A 24018-nucleotide genomic window follows, 5' to 3' on the forward strand; every position below is an offset into this window, starting at 1 on the left:
TAAAGCAGTGGGCAGCCATTTATGCTGCAGCGCCCGGGGAGCAGTTGGGGGTTCGGTGCCTTGCTCAAGGGCACCTCAGTCGTGGTATTGCTGGCCCGAGACTCGAACTTACAACCTTAGGGTTAGGAGTCAAACTCTCTAACCATTAGGCCACTACTTCCCCTTTGTGAGCGCAGTTTGCTTGGTGTATAGCATTGCCAGGGTCACCGCTATTTTTACCGCTCCAAAAGCGGCACCTAGTGGCAAAGAACTTATTTGCATTTTTTTATTCAGACCAACGCGAAAAGACCAAAAAGTGGGCAGGTTATGTTAATGTTTCATGCTGATGTCAACATGAAATGGTTTGGGATTCGTTTTAAAAACGACTCGTTTCAATGATTTAGATTCGACTCTTTTCTTTTGAGAGACAATAACTGTATACACGGTGCATTTAAAACTTTGCAAGATGTTTTCATTCACTTAGAGCTGTGTTTCACACTGCATGAAAGGTAATTTTCAAAAATCCATAATAGGGGCACTTTAAGAAGTCCACTGTATGCCATAAGTGGACTCTTACTTGCATCTCATTTTGTAACATTTGTTATACTGATTCTAAATAGCTAAAATGCTAAATAGGCATAAAAAGAACCACTAAAAAAGTTTCACACTTTTAATTGTCACCATTAATTAGGTGTAACAAACACAGAAGACATCAAATATTATTTAGTTTAAATAAGAACCCTTTTTCCAGTTGTTTTTGTATGAATAGAAAATGAAGTCTCAAACTATGATGTGCAAAGGGCACAGAATCAGTCATATTCAAACTATGTGCAGTAATCTATGGTTACCAAATTCATTAGAAATCTCCGGAACCAAACACACATTTAAAAAAACAGTTTGTGGTTGGAAGTAAAATATACATTGTGGATGTCAGAACATATGTTATAGATTTTGGCATGCAGACCACCTCCTTGCAGACCCCATCAAACTGTACAGAGAAGACTGTTCATCAACATGTAAAAGGTGTAGAAAACACATTTGAGGTCTAGTACACAATATGCTGGTTACACTTAAGCTGTGTAAAGGTGAGTATTGACACTACAGAGACAAGACAAAACCATTTCAAAGATCAAAGATTATACACAACTATGTCAGTACAAGTTTGACAATACTGAACAGGAATAATTCAGAAGACACAAATTGTGTTGTAACATCAATGCAAAAGCTTTTTCAAGTCAATGTTACTGTATTAGAAAACAAAATTTAAAAAAAACTTTTTTTTTTTTTGCATTCGTTTTCCATCCTTTTCCGCTTTCCACAAAGGTAATAAGGTTTCAACGCTTGGTAGATGAAGCAGACTGGCTTCCTCCCTGAAAAAGAGACAATAAACACAAACTTAAATTGACTGATGATGTTACATGTTTATTAATGATGAAAAAAAAAATCTTGTTACCATTTTGAAGATCCGGGTTAAAGTGTCTCCACGTCTCTTTTGGCCTTTGGTGGAGCTCTGTGATTTCTGGTCTCTCTGTTAATAAACCAGATAGTGTTGTCATAGATACTGGGGTTTTTCATTTCTCCAGAATTTGAAGAAAATCATATTGCCAGTATAGAAGAAGTGAGAAATAGAGTTATTGAGTGAATTATAAAAGAAAACAAAACAACAGCTCCTGACATAAAGCGAATTGATGATAATGAAAAATTACAGATGAATTCAAAGAAACAAAGCTACTGATTTCTAATAAAATACTAAAATACATAGCCTACTATGTATGAGACTGGGGTAGTGGGAATTTGCTGTTTCCATGATAATAGTAAAATAAAAATGTGAATTCAAATCAAATCTATATCACCTAAAGCATAATGTTAACAAACTTCTTGAAAGGGAACAGGTGTCAACCTCAGAAAATTGAGACTTACCCTAGATTTGGGGGTAGAGGGAGAAACCTAATTGGGGGTAAAGCAAAATGCAATGAAAATCATCCATAAAAGAATAATTATTCTATCTTTTAATGGTGTGGTGTGAGAGACGGGAAAAGGAGGTAAGAGAGATACGAACAATGGTTCTGAAAAAGTGCACAACAGCATTCTCATCTGGACGGCGACGAGGAGATGCGCTCGATCTTTGAGGTGATGCAGACAAGCCACCACGAAAAGATCCCTGTGTTGAAGAGATTACATTTTTGATCATTAAGCATTCCATCACAACAGTATCTTCAGACTAAAATCTTTGGTCCAAACTTTCAAAGACGGTAGGAAAGTGGGAACAATGAATAGGGAAAATTCTTCCAAAGCTGATGAAAAAAAAGTGTGCCTACTGTATTAATGAATACTGTACATTTTTTTTTGACATACTTTCACATTTCACCAATGGTTTTTATTTATTTATTTATTTTTTGTACTAGTAGTAGGGAAGATTGCCTATTCAAATACATCCTTCACGGCCCTCCCTCTTTATTTCATAACTGTATTAGTCTGCATATATCAGTTGTTCAAGCTTCCATTACTAGCTCTTCCATTACACAACAGAGGCTTGGGATAAGAAGCGTAAAAAATTGGTTCTACACATAAGAGTGTTTTAAGGACAAAAACCTGACATGTCGTCAATATATATATATATATATATATATATTTTTATATATATATATATATATATATATTTTTTTTTTTTTTTATGGATAACCCAGCTAACAATTTTTGGTTCCCAGAACAATCTTAAAATGAAATTCTACCATTCTCTATTGATTTGCTACATTTGATCCTGAAAGAAGTTGGGCGACAAGTGGCAATATAAATCTTGGAAATATGGATGTGCCCAAGGCCAAATGGGTCATGGTGGCAAGGGATGTCCCCCTACTTGAAATAATCTTTAAATACCAATAAATCATCAAATGTTTGCATATTTGTATTCTGTGGGTAAAAACTGTTTGTGCATTATTAATAGTGACAATGCTGTTTTAAAATACATATTTGAGTTTAAGAGGTTTAATGTGTAACAAAATCTGCATGTTCCCACTATAGATCAAAAAGGTAAAAAAAGGATGTAGTTGCAGCAACATTTTTAATACAAATAAAAATTATGTTGCAAAAAGGCCTATAGATTTTATTTAAAATCTGCTAATTTGGCTGTGGTGTTACTGTCTCCACTGGGGGGAAATAGTGGCAAGTAACGCACAGGTATTTGATTAAAAGGAATTCAAATCAAAATGTCCTAAACCTTTACAGAATATAGAAAAGTATACTATGTGTAAAGAGGTTTTTTTTAATGTAAAAAGGTAATTTTATCTAAAAAAAAAAAAGAACAAGCATTTTTACAAAACCTGCCTCTCGTTTACCAAAATTGAAAAATTACCCATACTTTATCCGGAAAAGCACGGGTAATGTGTGTGAAGAATGAAGAATTATGAAGCAATATAACTTCAGTATAACTTAATAATATAAAAACAGTTCAGATGATTTGGTGAGAAAGCGGTTCGAATGAGTGCAAACTGATTCAGATGGCTTTTCAACTGTACAGTCTATTCACTGAAAAGAAAGAACTGACTCAAGGATGGTTAATTCATGAATGATTGGCAATTGCTGAAAACGTTTCTCGGGTCAGTCTTAGGTCACCTGCAGGCACTGCTGCAAGTTCTTCAATAAAGACATTTGTCTGGTTTTATACTTCTAGCAAATGCTATAATATACGTTTAAGCCAAGTAATTGTGTACTATATTATTAAGGCCTGTTCAAACCAACACAAGTGTTTGGCTCAAAAACATAGACTTTTGCATGCAATTTTTCTGTTCAGACCAATGCATAAAAAAACAGCAGAAGAGCTGAATGAACATGTAGATTCACTCTTTGACTGTATATGGTACTTTCAGAAAAGCAGAAACACCCTGGTTACTCTGGAACAAAAAATGCCATATAACTTTTTATTTTTGACACCTGCTTTTCATGGAGAAGAAAGAAAGTCAGAGATTTTTGTATTCACTGTTTTGTACTCACAAACGACACCAAACACCAACCCCGCATAGTAAAACAGTAGGTAAGAAGTACCCAACAATGACCGATGCTCATGTTGGTCTGAACAGATGCATTAATAGACATTGGTGTGAACAGGCCTTTGTATCCATCCATGCCCCAAAATGCTTATCCTCTGTACACTCTCAGAAAAAAGGTACAAAAGCTGTCACTGGGGTGGTACCTTTACAAAAGGTACACTTTTGTACCTTTTAGGTACTAATATGTTCACTTTAGGTATTTATATGTATCTTTAAGGTACCAATATAGACTGTTTAGGTACAAAGGTGTGCCTTTTGAAAAGGTACCGCCCCAGTGGCAGCTTTTGCACCTTTTTTGTTTTGTTTTTGTGGCTACTTGTTTATTATATTTATATTATATTAATTATAATTGGTTTCAATTAATATAATTAATTCATATAATTATTTTATAAAGTGGCAAGAAGTGGCTGTTAATTTTAAGCATTGCATTTAAATTAAATTAAATTAAATAAAAAATATACATATAGATGAGCTTTAATGTATCCAACTAAACTTACATGTTTTCCTTTTGAGCTCTGTGTGAAACAATGTAAATAATTTAAGTTTATCATTTTGCATATAGTTTCTTTCTGCTGCCTTCTCAAACTTTTGCTTCAGGATAAATGTTTATTCCTGCCTTGTAAATACATTTAAATTGTTAATAACTACATCTCGTAATCTTCAAAAAAAAAAGAAAAAAAAAAAGTGAATTGTGCTGATTCTCACAAGAAGTGAATCTAACTGACGCTTAGCTGATGCTCTCCACTTTGTTTGCTGCACACATCACACTTCTAGGTGCACGTGCTTCAGAGTTAATCACAAACCAGTTGACAGAGAATGTTTATATCGAGCTTTGTGAGCCTGCTGATCCTGATCTAAACCAGGTTGGATTTGTTTGGTTTTGTCAACTCCAAACCTACTCTGAAACTCTGAGTTTGTTCATCTCGCTACATGCTACAGGCCACAGGACAGATGGTTAACTCGCATACAGCAAACACCATAACACAGACCTGAATCTCTACGACCAGACAATCACTCATTGCAGGTGGTCAGCAAAGGCCACAAACACATCATTCCAGGACAAGCTAAAACTGCAACAGAGACCTAAACAACCAGTAAGATAGTTATGCAGACACTCACCAATAAGCCTGACCTCTATTGCTGGCTTTACTGCAGTCTAGGGAGGGGGGCTTCCTGTATTATAAAATATGAGGTACTGTATCAGCAAATTACAAATAATGCATAGGCTTGCAGTCTTTAGAATTTTGAGATATTACTGTAGAACTATTTGAATTATCTGCTTGATTTAAAAAAAAAATGCCTCTGTGAATATGCATTTCTTATAGTGTTGTTCTTGTACACATATGCTAAGCAAAAAATGATTTTAACTTGACAACTTCCTATCTTGCAGATCTGACACCGGGTTTGGTCTTTGGGTTAGTGAAGGATGATGGCCAAGGAGAGATGGGAGGAACACCATGGGAACCATCTAAAGGGGCTGGACACATCACCATCTGTGACTCAGTGAGAAATGGTCCTGGGATTTCACATTTTAAGTGTGTACTAAGTGTACTAGCATGTTTAGGAACAGAAGGTTGCCACTGTGAACAAATGTTCTGTTTTGGAGCCATCCTGTTTTGTGTTTTATGAAGCCTTGTACCTCAGTGGCCCAGTTTCCTCTCACAGATACATCAACACATCTTCCCCCTTGCATTCTGTTTCATCTTACTATTAAGATGAAACGGTTGCCTCGCTGGGTCATCGGGTCAATCCATAAACTAAAAATCCCCTTCCTTCACTGTATTGCTGAGCAGCAACCACATATTGTTCCTGGCAGACGGCAGAAAGTATACTGTTATTTGTTTTGCTTGTTAGCAAGGTTAGGCATTGCATAACATTTTATTTCCACTGTATTTCACTTCTTGCATTAACAATTTTGAATCTATCTGGCTACACTGGAAGTTTCAAAATTAAGGATTTTCTGAAGAAACCACCTTTTAAACCACATCAGAGCAAATTCATAATCTAAATATTTATATAATTATAAATTTCCATCAAATAGTAATAATTAGTAATAATTAATAGCAATAATTAATAATAATAATTTTTTAACTATATTGCACAACACTTGCAGCAAGGAAAGGCTGCCTGTGAATAATAAACTGAACCTATAGGTGTTGTTTTCATATCTGTGTGGTTTATTAACTGATGTTAAAATTTATGTTCTGTATTTAAATATTAACAGATTCTCGTCAGTACAAAATAATCATAGGATTTTTTAATATTACGAGGATTTTTCTTTAATTTACTTTTTGACAACGGATATTTAAAACCAACTGTATTTCCATTAATACTTTTCAAAAACTGCTTAATCTTGCTTATGCATATGAATTTGACCTGACCTGTCAACCGTTTACTTAGGCAATTTCAAATTCACATTGTGACCACACCAGTTAAAAAGAAGAAACAAAAATAAGCATAGCAACAAACTTTTTTTTTTTTAAAGAGCAAATTTGCCTCACTATTTCAAAACAAATAAACAAAAAGGCCAATGTTCATGTTACATACATTTTAATCAAGCAAATGTCAAAAAGACCAGGACAGGATCAGGCTAAAGAACATCTTCAGGGTTGTTCCAGAATATGTAGGTTACACAAGCTTTTGTTGTTAAAAATGGGACACAATCTATAGGGGTTACTAGTGAGGCATTAACACTTAAAGATCACATTGTTACATAAGAGAGATGAGTTAACCTGAGGCATGTTTGAGAAATCTGGTTAAAGCAGCAACATGTAGGTCTGAGAAAAAACTATTATACAACTGGAACTATGACATCTCAAACTCTTTGTCACATTGTTTTCCCCACAAACATTTTAGCTATATTAAAACTAGTTAATCAAAATGTTACACACTGCACAAGTCAGTAATTCTGCAACGTTACATTTTAACCATCGTATGGCACTTTAAAAATAAGGTCACAAATATAAACTTACATCATCAAGATCTCATTTAACATTTTCCCACAAAGCAAAAGCGTTTCCCAACTTTGGTGTTTGTCACCTAACCACTTAAATATCTTTGAGAAACTTTTTCTTAAAAGTTAAGGCTCTAGAAATTGCATAATTTCACAAGCATAAAACATGTTAAATATAATTTCCAGAACTATGCAAATTCGTTTTAGAAACCAAACTGATCAGTAATGGCCTCTGTTGTACCATGAAAAACCCTGAGGTGCTCCCTTAACACCAAGATGTTATAAGATAAATGGATTCGAAAATGGCTATAAAATATAAAATATTTATCGGTCACATACTGTAAGAAAATGTCTTAGATATGTGAAAATTCTCTTCGCCAACATAAACATCCTGGTTGAGACATAGTACCACTCATTGTACAATATGCTATATGTACCATCTTTTCTGATTACTACAGAACTTTTCAACGTTGCAGCTGCTGTCAGTGAAAAGTCATAAAAACACTTAATTTTGTTACACAGGCATTTTGAATACATTTGAAAAAATTTTAAAGCTAAAAGTCATGTTGTTTATAAACATCACACTGTATGCTAAATCCCTGAATCACAGTAAAATCCTATAACAAATTGCAGCTTTATTAAATACTGGATACTATATGACAGCAATGTGTAATAAACTTAGAGATAAAGAGATAAAAGTCAATAAAAAAAAAAGAAAAATCACACGCAACTCATTTACTGGTGGTGATATCGGAAACAAACAATACTTGCAAGTCAAGATAAATTTACGCAAATAGAACAGTAGTAAAGGCTCATGTGGAGAACTCTGAATGCCTGCTCAATCCTCACCTTTCCCTTCTTCTTTTTATCCCCTCCAAAGAACTTTCCGATCTGATCCATAACAGTTGGGCTCTTCTTACTGCGGCCCAGCCTGAATGTTGACTGCGAAGAGCTTGCAGATGCCATGCTGAGTGTTAGCTTTAATCTCTGCAGTGGTGTGTTTTTTTCCCAAAATAGGAGTGAGGAAAGAGAGGGCAAAGAGGAAATCTACTTTAGGTCCTACTCTGCACACTCAGAACCGCACTCTGAGCCAGATCCGCCGTGCTCCTGAATGGTCTGCAGCTCATCAGACTCCGAGGGGCGGTGTTTGAAGGTGTTGTCCTCGCGACCTGGTGCATCTCGAGAAAAGAGGCGGACCAAGTGGGGGCGGGGCCCTGAGGCATTAGGGTCGGCTGTGCTCGGATGGTTCCAGCTGCTGTGATCTACTGCAGCGTTCATGGAGTCAGTCACCACTGGACTCTTGCTGGAGCACCCATTGTTCTGGTTGAGGTCCGCCTCCCCCAGTCCTGCACAGAAACATCGGGAGTTATCTGATATTTCACAGTAAGAACATTGTCATCATCACCTACCCCAACACCCCCAACCCCCAGCCCCTGCTGCGCAGGCAACAAGTGCTCCAGATTCTCTCACAAAGTCCCCCCCCCCCCCCCCCCCCCCCCCCCCCCCCAAAAAAAAAATAATTGCATTACCAATCACTTTTCTTTGACAAAAGATCCAGAAGCACTTTAATAAACATGAGAAATTATGGAAACTTTACCATTTGTAATAAATTCATAGAGTAGTTTTTATGATTCTCTATATTTTTCATAAAAATGTTAACAGATCTAGAGATTCATAGATTTCAGAGCAGTGCTTCCTCAGGAGGTCGTTAGGTTTGAACCCAGTGCAGCGAGACAAAGCCGCTACTATACCACACAACACAAGAGAATCTGAATTCTAGTGTTTCTTACAGAGCTTCTTTGTGCCATCACAACGTTATTGTAGAAGGACAAAGGAAACAGTGTTACTGTAATAACTTCCCCAGGCTGGATTTTGCGAATTCTCTGCAAAGTGAAACTCATCTCATTTCTGAAGTCCATTTCGTGAGGTGTGGCTGGTCCAAATGAATCATTAAGGAAGGTCCAAAAAGAGACAAAAAGTTGAGGCAACTACTGAAAAATGCTTCTGTTTTCTACACACATTATATTATAAGCCTAAATTTATTTGTCAGGAGTGGAATTTCAGAGACATCTTGTGTGCTTTAGTGGAAGCAAACAAACTACACCTTCTATAAAAATGTGACCCTGGACCACAGAACCAGTCTTAAGTCGCTGGGGTATATTTTTAGCAACAGCCAAAAAAAAAAAAAAAAAAAAAAAAAAAAAAAAAACCTTGTATGGGTCAAAATTATCGATTTTTCTTTTATGCCAAAAATCATTAGGATATTAAGTAGAGATCATGTTCCATGCAGATGTTTTGTAAATTTCCTACCATAAGTATATCAAAACCTAATTTTTATTTAGTAATATGCATTGCTAAGAACTTCATTTGGACAACTTTAAAGGTGATTCTCAATATTTTGATTTTTTGTACCCTCAGATTCCAGATATTCAAATAGTTGTATCTCTGCCAAATATTGTCCTATCCTAACAAACCATACATCAAGGGAAAGCTTGCTTATTCAGCTATCAGATGATGAATATTAGTGGCCTTAAACAGTCCTAAGCAGACTGGATGTACGCTTTATAATGTTGTTCAAAATCTTGAAAAAGTTAAAAATTCCCAGTTGAGACAAATTATTGCCCTTTTAGTCAAGTCAATTTATTAGCGTTGCACTTTTCAGAATACATTTTGTTTGTTTAAAAGCAGCTTTATAACGTTTCATGACGTTATAATGCCTAATTGTTCACATTTAGCAATTTAGAGCTGGGTGACAGTATAGTTTACATTTGTTGATGATATAAAAAAATCAAGCGGATGGGATTTTCTTTTATAGCATGTATATAATGTGAGTGTTATGCATTGATACAGAGTATTATGAATCTGTAAGGTTTTGTACAATTCAGAACAATTTAGTGTAGTGGCAATCCTAATTACTATTTGGTGTCACTGCCACAATTAAATGATGCAGGTAAAACAAGTTGTTTAAGAACTTCATGATACCCCAAACAGTCATGTTGTGTGAAAGAAACAGCAATCCTACAACTTTGAAAGTCATGGATCTAATGTTAGTGGAAAGTTTATACCTAATAGATAATACATAATACAAAATATCAAAGGCAACTGTGGCAAAGAACAAAAAACTCCAGTAGATTATTCTTGGATAATGGAGAAAAAAGTAAATGCATGCAGTAAAATTAATAGAAAGTAAATAGATAATTAAAGCATTTAGGCTAAACAGTCATATTAGCAGTAATTAGCAAGTTGATCAACTAAAAACAAATACATACTGAGCTGGGCCCAGGAACTTTATGTAAACCCATACAAGAATAGTACCTCCACAAAATGTGGTATAGAATGGTATTATGAATGATCTTCCATGTAACTCTCAAGTACAACCAGATTTATAGCTAGAATATGAATAAACCTCTTTGGTGCCCCTCGATACTGCACCCTAGAGTGCACCCTTGTCACTCCTTTTACCACCTTTCTGCTATTTAAATGCCATTTAATCCCTTACAAATGCAGGTTACAATCTGCTGAGGATTTAGCCATCAACCCCACTGTTCTCTCAATGACACCGTAAGCTCAAAGTATACTTCGGTTTTTATGCACAAAATTATAGCCTTTCAAAGGCTTACTCCATTTGTTAGTGTGTGCTAGTGATTTATCCTTTTCCAGTGTCTGTGCTATTTCTCCATTTTGATTATTGGCACAGACCATTTAGTGCCAACCAAAACGATATGCATCTACCTCAACAAGACACCATGAATTATTGGCCAGTTTTTTCACACAGACATCTTTTATTTTTGGGCAAGCTCAATCATTTGTATGCTTGTTTCGAGGAAAACAACACCATCTTTGTGTGGCAGATGCTGCAGATCTTAGTATATTCCATTTCTCTGTACCGGACATAACCTAATTCTTCAAACAGTTGTTGAATATGCACAAGGCCATGATTCCAGAAGGTATTCCAGGCCATGGGCAGACCTGCTCCTGGAACGCTACCATCCAGAGTTCAGCCTCCTGTGTTCCCAGCCCACTTCTTGCAGAGTACTTCCTTCTACACCATCGTTTTACAACCCTATTCCTGGAGGCACAAAAACAGCACACATTTTGGATGTCTCCCTATTCTGACCCATTCTTTTTAGGTCTTGGAGACACTAATAACGAGCAAATTAGATGTTTGATTAGGAAGGGTTTGAAAATATGTACACTGGTTCAACCCCTGCATGTGTGGCCACACATAGCTCAAAGTTTGACAACACATCTGCTCACGATTTGATAGTACCAGGTCTTATCACAGACAGTGACAAGACATCTGTGCAAAATCTCAAAATCATTTGTATATCATACACTAGGGTGGGTTTAGACTAAGCATGATTTGCTATACGGTGATAATATTGTGTTGTGGTATACGGTCCTGCCTGAAGTATGCATACAAGGGTTGGACAAAATAATGTGAACACCTGAGAAATATGCAGTATTTCTTAAGGTATTTTACCACCATTTGCCTTTAATGACGCTTCCAACCTTTTTGAATAGATTCATAAAACTTGTCAATTGTCTCCAGTTTAAGGTTTTATATCAAAACACCAGAGATGTTGGAAAAGTGAATCGTCTTCTTACTCTTATCTCCAAACCACTACCCACAGTGGTTTGATAATATTTAAGCCAGGTGACTGAGATGGCCAGGGCAAGTCAGTGATGTTGGATTTTGTAAAAACAGGGTCTTCAAGCTCAACATGAAGTTTGCTGCTACTTTTGCTACACAGTAATTCTGTGTTGTTTGGATACAAGTCTGACGATGCAAAGGTCTGACGAAGTCTTGCCATGCTGCATGTATTCAGTCACAATCAAAAATGCTGTTGTTCTTAAAACAAACATTTGGGCTGTTAAGGTGTTAAGGGCAAGTGCTTAGGGAAGCGTGTATCTAAATGGAAAGCACCCAGAAAAACTCTGTGAGTACATCTCACTTGCTTTTTTTTGCCCTACTTTGATGAATATTATAGTATGTACATCAATCTAAGTTGTATGGACTTTGTTTATGAAAAGTTGAATGACTTCACTGAAGCATTTTGAGTTTTGCTTCTTTTTTTATTCATCTGCTGTGCTGAGTTTCTGGATCGGGGAACCACTCTTGTTTCACCCTGAAGGCTCTTTGGATTGGTTACACTAGTGAGGTGTATATTACTATATTCTTATTCCAAACATCAACATACTGTGTACTGCATCATTGGTGAATTCTCTGTGCCTTCCGTCTCCACAAAGAGATCATTGAAATGTAGTGTTGGTTCATGCCTTGGTAAAACATTATTGTTCAGTAATGTTATTACTGAGAGGAAAAGGGTCAATAATGCTGTTTGTTTTTTTGAATACTTATTTAGACAATTAAGCAAATGCAAGTACATGTAAACTTGAACAAAGTTGCATGCTGGTTAGAATGAACGGTATGGACTGGGCATCGAGAGCACTAGGACCTACCCGGTAGGCAGGTCAAGTAGTGGGTCAATCAACAAAGCCAGCTACTCTATGCAGTGAATAAACACAGTGAGTGATTGCTTGAGCCATTTGAATTCAACACTGAATTCTCTGCTGCACACTAGCATAATACAAGAAGCTAAAAGCTCCTTGTTGAAGCTAGTTGAACCACATTAAATGGCCATAACTATGTAAACTGCAATAACGAGGTAAACGGTCCCCAACCTCAGACATGATCATGCAATACAAAACAAAAAATTAGTTATATAGTTCTTTTCTTTTTCTAATCCAGTGGAACAAAACTGAGGAAGGTTTAAGCAAAGACAACAGTTTCAACAAGCTGACAATGAACAGAGGAAACTGAAAGCTATGGGTTCAAATTCTGTTAAATTCAAAGGCTGCATTCTAGTAAGGCTGCAAATGCTGCCACATCAAGCTGCATCGAAGGCCATGTCAATTTGAAGGATCCTTGGAAAGAAGCCTTAATTTTATGTCTTTCATTCAGCCTATTTTGAAAGATACAGCAAGCTTATCCTTTGATAACCCACATTCCTTTCCACACATTCAAGAAATTCAAATTCAAAGAATTATAGGAAAATAAATGAGAACATCCAGTTTCATTATGCAATGCAATACAAAAAAATATATATATATTATCGAGATAAGGCCAATTTTTTGTAAATTAATCACATAATGCTAAACTTTGTGTAATGTAAACTACTGGGAGACCACAGGCAGTTGGTCATTAAGTGAATTTCATTAAAGTCAGTAAACAGTTTTTTTTTCACATTTAAATGTTAATAGTATTTTTATGCTGTGACCGTGTGGGCAGAAACATTAATGACATAGCCAAGCCATGAAGCTATTTAGTTACAAAAAGCTGCCCCCACTCTTGTATTAAAAAATAAGGTGCATAAGAAGGACATAAACTTACTAGGATGCAGACTTCTAATTGAGAAGTTCCCAGCATATGCCCCAAAGAAAAAAAGAGGTGCAAAACTAGAAACAGGTAAAGATGACAATATTGCTTCGTAACTAGAAAACCAGACATCATCACAAGAAGTGAGAATATAACAACAATGACAGAACACAAACCATGGGATTTTTTTTTAAATAAGAGTCTCAGGGCTATGGTTGCACTGTATACACTGAAATTACTAAAGTACATTTGCAAATCCTTTCATTATAAAAAAACAACAACAATGCAAATAAGACAGTCATTTTGCAGTGTTGTTCACTTCAATGATTATAACATGAGATTTCCCTCGGTATTGTGGCAGCACTGAGCTTCATCTAATTTCCAAGATGGCAGTGACCAATAAGCATAGACAGCTGGTGGAATGTGGAATTTAAAAATACACTTTTATGTATTTTGCTACATGTAATGTATGAATGTTCAATGTACAATACTATAACAGTTGTCTGTGTATCAATAAATATCTATGTTTTCACTTATTTTGCTTATTTAATAGAAAACGATATAGTACGAACACCTAGAAGTGCATTTCATCATCTGGCATTTAGATGGCATAGTTTTGAATAACAAATGACAATATACTTCAATATACTTGAATTTTGCCCATTAACAGAACACAAAATGTCCTTGTTGAGTCATGGCTCAGTGTTTTCAGACATTTCAAACAGAATATTCCAATTTGGTCTCAAAAGTGGCATATATATAGGGCAAATATTTCAATTTCATGCATTTGTTTAATCTGTATATATTTTTTTTAATAATTGTTTATTTTGGATATATTGTTATTCTGATAGTGTGTATATTCTGCTATATGCATATGGTTGCCGTGTCTGGATCATGCACCAAAGATTTCACATATCACTACACTATAAAACATGTAAAAGATACTTCTAAGATTGACCAGATTTCAGAGAAAAGTTAACCCAACTCAGCTAAAGCCCTGCTGCAACAAACAGACCCACACAGTATGAAGCAGTGGGACTGAGGCACGGGAAGCATGTCTGTGAGAGGGGCTATAGGCATGCGGTCTGTGTCCAGGCCTCCCACCCCTGCATGAAATCCTCTCTATAGCAGCATTCACTAGAACCCGAGGGCGCCCACAGGCCCCAAAGACAGTCCCTCATCTGTTCGACTGTCACTGAGCATTCACCAGCTATTCCTCATCTCATTCTCTACATGTTAACCGCAGCAGAATACTCTCTTAGTGCTATAGACAACTGTAACAAGTACAAAAATAAGCTACAGCTGATATATTTAGAAAACCTTGACTGCCAAAATATTTTGGCCAGAGAAAAAAAGTATAGGGACCAATTCTCACTGTTAACTAGTTGCTTATTAGCATGTCTATTATTAACATATTGTCTGTTTATTACATTCTGCATGACCATATTCTACATCCCGAATCCCACCCAATACCTAAACTTAACTACCTTACTAACTACTAATCTCATTTATTATGGCAGCACAGTGTTTGGACAGAAATTAATTGGAGGACGTTTTCTCAAATGAGATACATTCAGAATATAATAATGTATTACACGGTGGTCACACTAGACTCACTGTTTCAATATTTTAATTTGGATCCTGTTTTTTTATTAAATGTAAGAATAAAAAGCATCAGTGAGAGCTCACTGCCAAGAGTTTCATAAAAGTGGGCAAAATGTTTCTGATGTCTTTCTGTAAATATTTTTATGGCTTGATAACTGTGAAAGTAGATATACATTTATTTTTTGTTTGATCAGACTATTGCAGAGCTTTTTAGTTGTTGTGCCCCTCATGGGCAAAGTGAAAAAATATTTCTATATATTTTTTAGAATGCCCTGTTGCCTGTGTATCAATTTTTATTGTGATAAGACTTTTTGCCAGATATAGAGCAATTAGTCGAAATGACAGACCCTTAAAAATCTATAGCTTATGTCAAATTTTGAAATACTTTTAATAAATTTGTCACGCCAGTTATTTATTTATTTATTTCAAAAATTTAAAAATGACAGGAATTATGAGCCTGAATATGAACCACAATCAATGTCCATAAACGTAGTAAGGACATTCTTAAAACGGTACATGTGACATCAGTGGTTAAACCATAATTTTATGAAGCTACGAGAATACTTTGTGCACAAAGAAAACCAAAATAACAACTTTATTCAACAATTACAGTTAAATTAATTTTACGGTTGAACCACTAAAGGCACATGGACTGTTTTAATGATGTCTTTACTATGTTTCTGTGTGTTGATCATGTTAGGATCCTTGCTGTCTATGGAAGGGTCAGAATTAGGGCTGCACAATTAATCACATTCGATTAACATGCGCATCACCTCAGTAAAGCCAGTTCCATGATTAGTAGTAAATCCCCATCAGCTGCTTTCAGATTGAGCGGCATTCACTACACAGAGCAGTAGTTTACTTTGATTTCAAACGCAATATCGCCTAGCTTTTCAGTGAAATACGGCTCTATATATTGAATGCAGCTCAATCTGAAAGCAGGTGATAGTGATTTACTACTAATCACGGGACCGGCTTTACTGACGAGATGCGCATGACAATCGCATGCAGTTAATTGCTCAGCCCTAGTCAGAAAGCTTTCGGATTTCATCAAAAATATCTTAATTTGTGTTTCGAAGGTGAACTGAGGTCTTACGGGTTTGGAATTACATGAGCGTGAGTAATTAATGACAGAATTTTTGGGTGAACTATCCCTTTAAATGCTTAGTATTAAATGCTCATTGAATAAATCTGCCAAAACATCCCCTTTATGTAAAAACACCACAATGATAACCATGTGTAACTGAAATGGTTCTCTTCATAACTGAACATTAAATACTATTAAGTCTCCCTCTTTGCTCTCTCCATTAAGACCCATGCAAAGTATACAGAAGTACAGTTTCAGTCATTTCTACAGCAAAAATAAATTGAGCTCTAGTGTACATACTTGACTATGTACAAAATAGCTCAATATTTTAAGTTATTATTTGTTAAAATTAATAAAGTTAATATTTGCCCTTGATAATTTTGATAAGTTTGATGTTCAGTAGTCTTAACATGAATCTTTTATTTTTTATTTTTTTCCCAGTTAACTCACAAATGGTTCTGATGTAGTTTCCATGCAGTTTGTCAGTTAAAGTAATCGCATTAAAAATAAATAAATAAACATATTGCATGTTTAATGATCATATAAGAAAAATGCTGTTTAACATAGTTTGTATTTAGAACCACTGGACTAGTAGTAGATAATAACATCATTTCCACACACACAGAGAGAGAAAGAGAACAATGACGTTTGGGCAGTGAACAGTGAAGGCAGTGACAGACTAGCTTTCTGAACAATATGAGCTTTTGAATATGGGCGCAGAAGCCTGTAGTCTCCCTGGAGCCTGTGCCAGCTGGTGTTAGCTCCAACAACCTTAAACATGCAGTAGAAACACCACTGTGTCATCTGCTTACTCACTCCAGAACACACATGCAGAGAAAAACATAGCTATTATTGTTTTTGTATGTGTGGTTATTGCCACAAAAAGCTTGTAACAAAAATCTTTTTAAGCAGCCTAATTTAGAGTGAAGATAAACATTAGAGTGACCTTGCTATACTGATCTGCCATCAGATCAAAAGAAGCTGGACAATAATGGGTAAGACATTAATCTCTGATTAGTAGATATACAGACAAAAAAAATATATGCGCAAATAAATAAATAACACTAAAAATGTTCTTACCAAATACCTCATCCTGTGACTCCGGTGAGTCTGTTGGGATGTGTTCAGATACTGTTGATGATCCTTAAAAAAAATACAAATACAAAGTTTTACATTTACAACCAAATAATGCTTAAATAATACACAAATTGTGATTGCACTGAAACATGAAATAATCAATGATTTCTCCTTTTTTTAAAGTAATGTTATATCAACAAAACCTAAATATTCAAGCACTGTACATGTGTACACAAGTTTCCTTTTCCTTCTGTAGCTTTCTGAAGTGAAATGAGACCAGATATTTAATCATAAAACTGACTAAAACCTAAAACTGGTATTTTCCAGTGGTATAATCCAATAAACAGGTTAAGGGCAATTTAAACTTCTGTGTCAGACCTACACTGTAGCCTTAGTGTAGATCACAACATAATAATAAAAAGATATCTGCATCTGCTATGAATGTTATAAAGCTTGATTGCTTAAAGAATCAAATGAAAGATGATAACATACATTACGTGAAAGGTAAAGGAATCTACAGATCTAAAAATTTTCAAAATTATCTAAAAATAAACAATATAATGGTAATACCAATCATAATTTGAGAAATAAACAGATGTCTTGACATCAATGCAGCTCTATGAACTATGATCCGTGTAGACCACTGTGCAAAGGCTACGGCACAGGACCAGTGCAAAAGTTTAACAGGTCCTTTAAAAATGTGTCCAGAATACAAAGTCAGGTGTTTCACAGAAAATCAAACAGCTTGGAATACAAATGCTGCATTTCACTTGAAAAAAAAATTAATAAATAAAAATGATATTATGCTAGTGTAGCTCTGTCTGCATAGGAGACTAAAAATGTGTTTAACTAGTACTCATAAATCTATGCAAATGTGCAACAAATAAGATATCTATTAACACTGGGATATTTTTGTAATCCTGGTACAAGTGGGTCTTTTGCCTGGGTTGTCCTTTCTCTTTCTTTTTTTTTTTATAACTACACTGCACTACACTTGATCCAAATGTTAAACTGCATGCGAACACTTGTTTTCACAACACACTCTAAAATGCACAGTAAAGGCATTCAAAACACACTGTCAACTAGGCATGGGCCGGTATAAGATTTTGACGGTATGATAACCTTAAGCAAAAATCTCACGGTTTAAGACCATTTGAAAAAAAGCTTGCCTCCAGTATGACTAATTATCTGTGCTATCTAGCAATGACTGGTGCCCCCTAGGGAAGTGGATGAGTACTCCGCATATAGGGAGTGGTGCTACTGGTGGTTGTATATATATATATATAGAGAGAGAGAGAGAGAGAGAGAGAGAGAGAGAGAGAGTTTTATAGAAGTGTTTTAAGAATTGAGAAGGGTAGTTAAAAGTGGTAGTTATTATTAAAATTATTATAGAATTTTTTTTTTTTTGTAATTTGCCTACTTGTTGAAAATGAATTTATTCCTAGTGCCTGTGTGTTCAAGAGAACTAAAGCATCCCCTTCTGGAAAAACCTACATGAAACAGAATACAAAAAGCAGCGAATGGGGAAACCACTGTTGCACTTTAATAATAATAAAAAAACCTTTTGATAGTGATCGGTGACAGATGTTTTATGTCTGTGGGCGACAGCATTCTGAGATGTACTGTAATAGTAGCCAATTATTTGGATGATAGGCTTTGACTCCAGCATTTCAGAATCACTAGAGCAACCGTTCTTTTCTCCTCTGAGCATATTAATTAGTTGCATGACTTCTTGAGGCAAAACCATTTTTTATTTATACGTTTATTTTTACGTGCTTCTAGTAATTGGATGTGCTTCCATTGTATTTTATGCACGTCTGCTTACCAAATAAAAAAAATATACCATATAAAAAATATTTATATATAAAATATAAAAATAAAATAAGTGAATGTATACACAAATATACGCATTTTTGAAATTTCATTTGATAGTTGAAGTTTCCAGATCTATTCGCATCTTGTAGTTTTAATGTAAAAATCTGCATAAAAATATGTCCAAACCTGGATAGTGAAATCATAAAAATGTGGCTAAGAAAATGTATTCTTCTTGGATTTTATTGCAAAACCTTTTATTAACAGTGTGAAATATTACTAAAAAAAATGGTGCAATTGTTAAGTATAAAAAAAAAAAAAAAAAAAAAAAAAAACATTTTGCCCACCCCCATAAAATATTCAATTTAAGCACTGCATACCTGACTACCTTTGTAGGTGGTTTGAATGAACAGATCACAAAAAGTTTCAGATGCCATTTATGCATCATTTGGATATGATCACTTGGTATTGGTCACTCAAGACATGCTAATGCCAAGTGCTGCATCATGGCATTGATGGAATATGTGATAAACACATGAGGGCAAGCAGCAGTTCTGAAACACAGCATAGCTTTAAATGTAAATGCAACATTTATCTAAGCATCATTCTCCATCCTGTCTTATCAGCTGATATACAGGGAGTGATTATCTCACTGTAACAGGACATTTACTACCAAGTAGTTGGTAATTTCAAGTAATTTGTGTAATCCATGATTATCAACAAGAGGGCAGCATGTAGCTTCTGCTGTACTGGGATCTAATGTAACACTCACTGTACACTGAGACACATACTATAGCACCTTAGAGACTATATAATGATATCTTGGCTTGATTTTAGGGTTTGTAGCTAATCTCTTCATATTTGAAGATGCTAATGTCTTGCCTTAATGGATATATTCCCAAACAGTATTGAATGGCTGTCCTTTGATTAGCTGCTTCATGCGTTTTTGAAACACTATAGGACATTTATCAGCATGGATATCTGAAGCAGCTTTTATAATTTCTCACCGAGACACATGTGAGAGCAGTCTTTGCATCCAGGATGGTGAATGGCTTGATTTTGTCAACCTGTCTGCAGTTACTTAATCTAACGTGAAGAGGTGACGATCATAAATGGTGTACTTACTTCTCCCCCAGGATGAAGGTTAAATTACTGCAACATAATGCAAGGCACTCGATTATTTTTATTTTTTTCCTCTCATCACTGTTGTTGTAATGTATTGGGAAGCCAGAATACGTATCCATCCACAGAAACATACATAAGCTGTCTGTTTTACGTGTTATTTGTAACAAACCATATTACAGGTACCTTGTCAGATTTAAATTGAACTGCGGTGCAAGTTTTTTTCTTTTACAGAGAAACGTTACACCGCTAGTATGTATGCATGAATTTATTTATTTATCAGCTAATATTTAAAAATAGGCCAAATAAGTGATCTATTTACAGCTATAATTTTTAGTAGCAGTAGTAGTTTTTTATTATTAAAATCTTTTAAGAGTCATAGGGTGGCTCAGATTAAAATGTGGACAAAACAGTCACTCTTTAGATATATTTTTTAGTAGCAGTAGTAGTTTTTTATTATTAAAATCCTGAGCAGCACGGTTTATTTTTTTGTTTCTATCTTTGCTATATTGTATTTATTTGTGCTGTTGCTTGTAGTTGTATTACTTGTTCTTATTTTCTTTATTTTTTATATTCCCTTTTCCCTTGACATAGCATATCCTGAACTGTACTGATGATACAAACTGAACCGTGAGTAATTCGAACCGTTACAGCCCTAATATATACATATAGACAGACAGACAGATATACATACCTTGGGAACAGAAAGTGGCTCATGTTTTCCAAGATGCTGCCCCATGCTCCTGAGAAAAAATGGAAAAAGCAATGTTTATTAATAATTAGAAGGGCAAAAAAAGTTACTTTATATAATCAAACTGATATTTGTTTGTGCTACAAAAAACAAACCCTAAAAAAAATGTTGCATTTTAATTCAGATTAACTACTTGATTAATCAAACACACTTTGTTAAACAATTTTAATAGCTTACAATGAGGTTCAGGTCTAGCCAGTTGAGATAAAATGAATATTTGTTCTTGGAATAATGTACTATGGATAATCTTATACCATAATGCCACCCTCCTATACAGGCATCCGGTTCACTTTTCTCTGTTCTTAGATACTCAAGACAGCAGCTCTTTCAAAGTTAACCTGGGTATCTCTGTATTTTGTCCCATTCTTGTTTGGCAAGAAACGTTGATCACTCAAAGCATCTGTCCACTCAGATATAGCTTCCACTTCATAGTTGAAACAACAGTGCCCTCTTGGAAATCCAAACTCTTGTATCCTTTTGCTGTGAAATATTTCCTTAATATCTTCGGACGGCTCCTTAGCCTTAGAAATTCATCAAAAATAATAATCCAAGAATGACATGTATGACATTAGATGAATCAAGGATTAAGAGCTCCAAGTAAGAAAGAAAATCATAATGGTTTGGAATGACATTTTTAAAGGCAAGAATTCATCAAAAACAGACACTTCCATTGAGACACTCTGTTGTTTCAAATGAGCCAGTGGTGGTTATCAAGGCACAGGATGCAAAGGTATACAACATTTTTTTCCTTAATTTTTCTGGAGTCTCTAGTTACTGTCAAGGTCCAGGAAAGTATGAAAAGCATCGTCAGAATAGTCCATCTGCCATCAGTGGTTCAACCGTAACGTTGTGAAGCGACGAGAATACTTTTTGTACATGAAGAAAACAAAATGGCGCTATGCTGATTTGGAGAGACACAGAGGAGAGGAATTGTTGAATAACATAGGCCAAAATGGCACTACGTTGATTACAAAAAGTATTCTCGTTGCTTCACAACGTTACGGTTGAATCACTGATGGCAGATGGACTAATTCTGACGATGCTTTTCATACTTTCCTGGATCTTGACACTGTTATTTATTTGGCAGTCTATGGGACAGTCTCAAGCCTCCCTGTTTTCATCCAAAATATTTTAAATTGTGTTCCAAAGATGAACAAAGCTTTTACTGTTTTGCAACGACATTGGGGTAAGTGATTAATTACAAAATTTTCATTTTGCAGTGGAGTAACCTTTTAAGTATAATTATTAAATAGAGCTAAACTTATCAATAACAGAGATATGAGATTTAATTTGTGATTGCAGCTGATTTTCAGCTAACGCTGTGTGGCCTCTGCTGAAAAAAACAATAGACACCATCACAAAATTTGTAATGGTTTTGCTGGTTATAATTAGTGGTCGACCGATATTGTTTTTTTAAGAGCCGATGCTGATATCTTGGAAAGCAGGGAAGACGATATAGCCGATGTAATGGACTGTAATGGACCCAGTGGGTTTCTACTGGTAATTGGTCACCTTCTATTTTTGGCTTGTTAAAACCAATAAATCTTAATGGAATGTTCCCCAAAACACAATGCAAAAAAACATTTTTTAATGGTTTGTAATGGTATTTGTAGTGGAAACTATTTGAATTTTCTGTGATGGTTCTACTGTTTTTTTCAGCGGGGCGCGTCAGTCATCACATTAAGAGTGTACCTAATTACAGGTGCCTGCAACACTTCTTTAGAGTGACGTTTCCTGTGGGAACCTATAGTTGAATACTGAGGATTGTGTAATGCTGTGTGTGTGATATTTCGTAGATCTTTCACGTGATGGGGATTCGGAGAAATGATTTCATCGGAAGCGTGTTGCGGACCTCCGTCAGAAGAGGGCGAGATTTCATTAAAACAGTGGGCAGGTGAGACACCCTCGATCATAATCGAGCTGTTTTGAATGGTTAGTGAGACGCCGCCTTTGGTTTCTCAACACATCTATTACTCTCGACGAAAAAACGACTGTATGTTGCCCACATTAGTTTCCATCTGAACAAGAGAAGTAAACGCGGAAATTGATAGTTCACGGTCGTGTTTTCACCTGAAAGACTGAAAATATTCAGCATTATTCGATTATAATAAAGCTTTAACGCTTGTATAGCTTGAAGCATTTACATTGTGCAACTGTTAACACTTCGAGGGCACTCTCGATGAAAAAAAAAAATCCCATAGAGTATGTCTTCCTGTTAGTAATCTGTAATGTGTTCTACTGGTAACACAAAATAATTACTAAAAAAAAGATTATAATTAAAACGTAAAGCACAATAGTATTGCAACCGCTGGACGGTTATCCCCTCACATCTGCTCGACACGCGCTTGTTTAGTGTAGTATACGCAAATAAAACTGTGACATATCGGGGCCTCTGGCTACACGGAAAAACAAATGCTCATGTTAACATGAACGTCGTGCTGAACTGTCCTGAAAACCTTGCAATCTGCTTTAATGAGTGAGTAACAGTGACAGAAAGAGCGGCTAGCATGCGTCCATAACATCTGGCACAGAAGTTGAAAAGGTGGCCGCAATATGAAGCCGAACCGCGACACAATACAAGTAAGTCCAGTCATTACAGAAACAGAACCACTGACTACAACATCTGCTCAGCTAGAAAACAAATTGAGCGGAAATAGAGCATATTTTACGCAAAGGCGACGGCACCGTATAAGATGTCGTGATTTGACGAACAGGCACACAAACACACACATAGACGTACTTGTTTGCCCAAACGCGTCCAAGCGATATGTAGATTACAAGTTTCGGCTGCTTGCCTCAGCAGTACGTCAATAAATCCACATCTGCCCAAATTATATTTTTGTAGGCTTTGTTTTTCTGTTTCAGCTGCATGTGGTTTTGATGGATGATCCACTCAACGTTGCTACTTCCTGCTTTTAGGTAGTGCTGTGGGGTGGGGCTATGAACACGTTTACTAACGTACGTCTAGCGTTCTAAATTACTTATAGTATTTAATTATAGATGGAATAAACCTATAGATGGAATGAACCTAACAGAAAACCTTTAGTAGTTTACAACTTAATAGCATATGTGTGTATGTATATATGTATATATATATATATATATATATATATATATATATATATACACACACACAAACACTGAACAAAAATTATAAACGCAACACTTTTGTTTTTGCCCCCATTTTTCATGAGCTGAACTCAAAGA

At 35.6% G+C, this 24018-nt stretch overlaps 2 protein-coding genes across 4 annotated transcripts; both read right to left on the reverse strand.

Moving 5' to 3' along the window:
* Window positions 1–635: 635 nt before the first annotated feature.
* LOC109095958 (myelin basic protein-like) lies at window positions 636–8047 on the reverse strand. The gene is made up of 5 exons (XM_019109625.2): window positions 7828–8047; window positions 2039–2140; window positions 1900–1926; window positions 1433–1507; window positions 636–1349 (listed from the first exon to the last, which is right to left on the reverse strand). Exons 1-5 carry the CDS (start codon window positions 7942–7944, stop codon window positions 1314–1316), a joined length of 357 nt encoding a protein of 118 aa, XP_018965170.2. The 5' UTR covers window positions 7945–8047; the 3' UTR covers window positions 636–1313.
* Window positions 636–23749, reverse strand: LOC109095961 (myelin basic protein-like). Of its 3 annotated transcripts, XM_042740318.1 has the most exons (9): window positions 23552–23749; window positions 20755–20803; window positions 19319–19492; window positions 17130–17193; window positions 7828–8324; window positions 2039–2140; window positions 1900–1926; window positions 1433–1507; window positions 636–1349 (listed from the first exon to the last, which is right to left on the reverse strand). In XM_042740318.1, the coding sequence occupies exons 3-5, from the start codon at window positions 19373–19375 to the stop codon at window positions 8038–8040; spliced, it is 408 nt and encodes a 135-aa protein (XP_042596252.1). In that variant the 5' UTR covers window positions 19376–19492; window positions 20755–20803; window positions 23552–23749; the 3' UTR covers window positions 636–1349; window positions 1433–1507; window positions 1900–1926; window positions 2039–2140; window positions 7828–8037. The 3 variants fall into 3 exon arrangements, with proteins under 3 accessions (XP_042596252.1, XP_042596255.1, XP_042596254.1); XM_042740321.1 differs by lacking the exon at window positions 19319–19492 and having other exon boundaries at window positions 23552–23746; XM_042740320.1 differs by lacking the exons at window positions 636–1349; window positions 1433–1507; window positions 1900–1926; window positions 2039–2140 and having other exon boundaries at window positions 6559–8324.
* Window positions 23750–24018: the final 269 nt, after the last annotated feature.

Source organism: Cyprinus carpio, chromosome B16 (genome assembly GCF_018340385.1).
Source record: "Cyprinus carpio isolate SPL01 chromosome B16, ASM1834038v1, whole genome shotgun sequence".
In the NCBI taxonomy this organism is placed as follows: Eukaryota; Metazoa; Chordata; class Actinopteri; order Cypriniformes; family Cyprinidae; genus Cyprinus; species Cyprinus carpio.

Coding starts and splice junctions, on each gene's coding strand:
- LOC109095958 (XM_019109625.2), bottom strand. CDS start 7,944: ATGGCATCTGCAAGCTCTTCGCAGTCAACATTCAGGCTGGGCCGCAGT. Junction 1,927..2,038: donor TGCACTTTTTCAGAACCATT/GTTCGTATCTCT, acceptor ACCCCCAATTAG/GTTTCTCCCTCTACCCCCAA. Junction 1,350..1,432: donor TAACCCGGATCTTCAAAATG/GTAACAAGATTT, acceptor TCTCTTTTTCAG/GGAGGAAGCCAGTCTGCTTC.
- LOC109095961 (XM_042740318.1), bottom strand. CDS start 19,375: ATGGCATCTGAAACTTTTTGTGATCTGTTCATTCAAACCACCTACAAA. Junction 17,194..19,318: donor CCACCTACAAAGGTAGTCAG/GTATGCAGTGCT, acceptor TATTTTTTTTAA/GGATCATCAACAGTATCTGA. Junction 8,325..17,129: donor GTCACAGGATGAGGTATTTG/GTAAGAACATTT, acceptor GTTTCTGTGCAG/GACTGGGGGAGGCGGACCTC.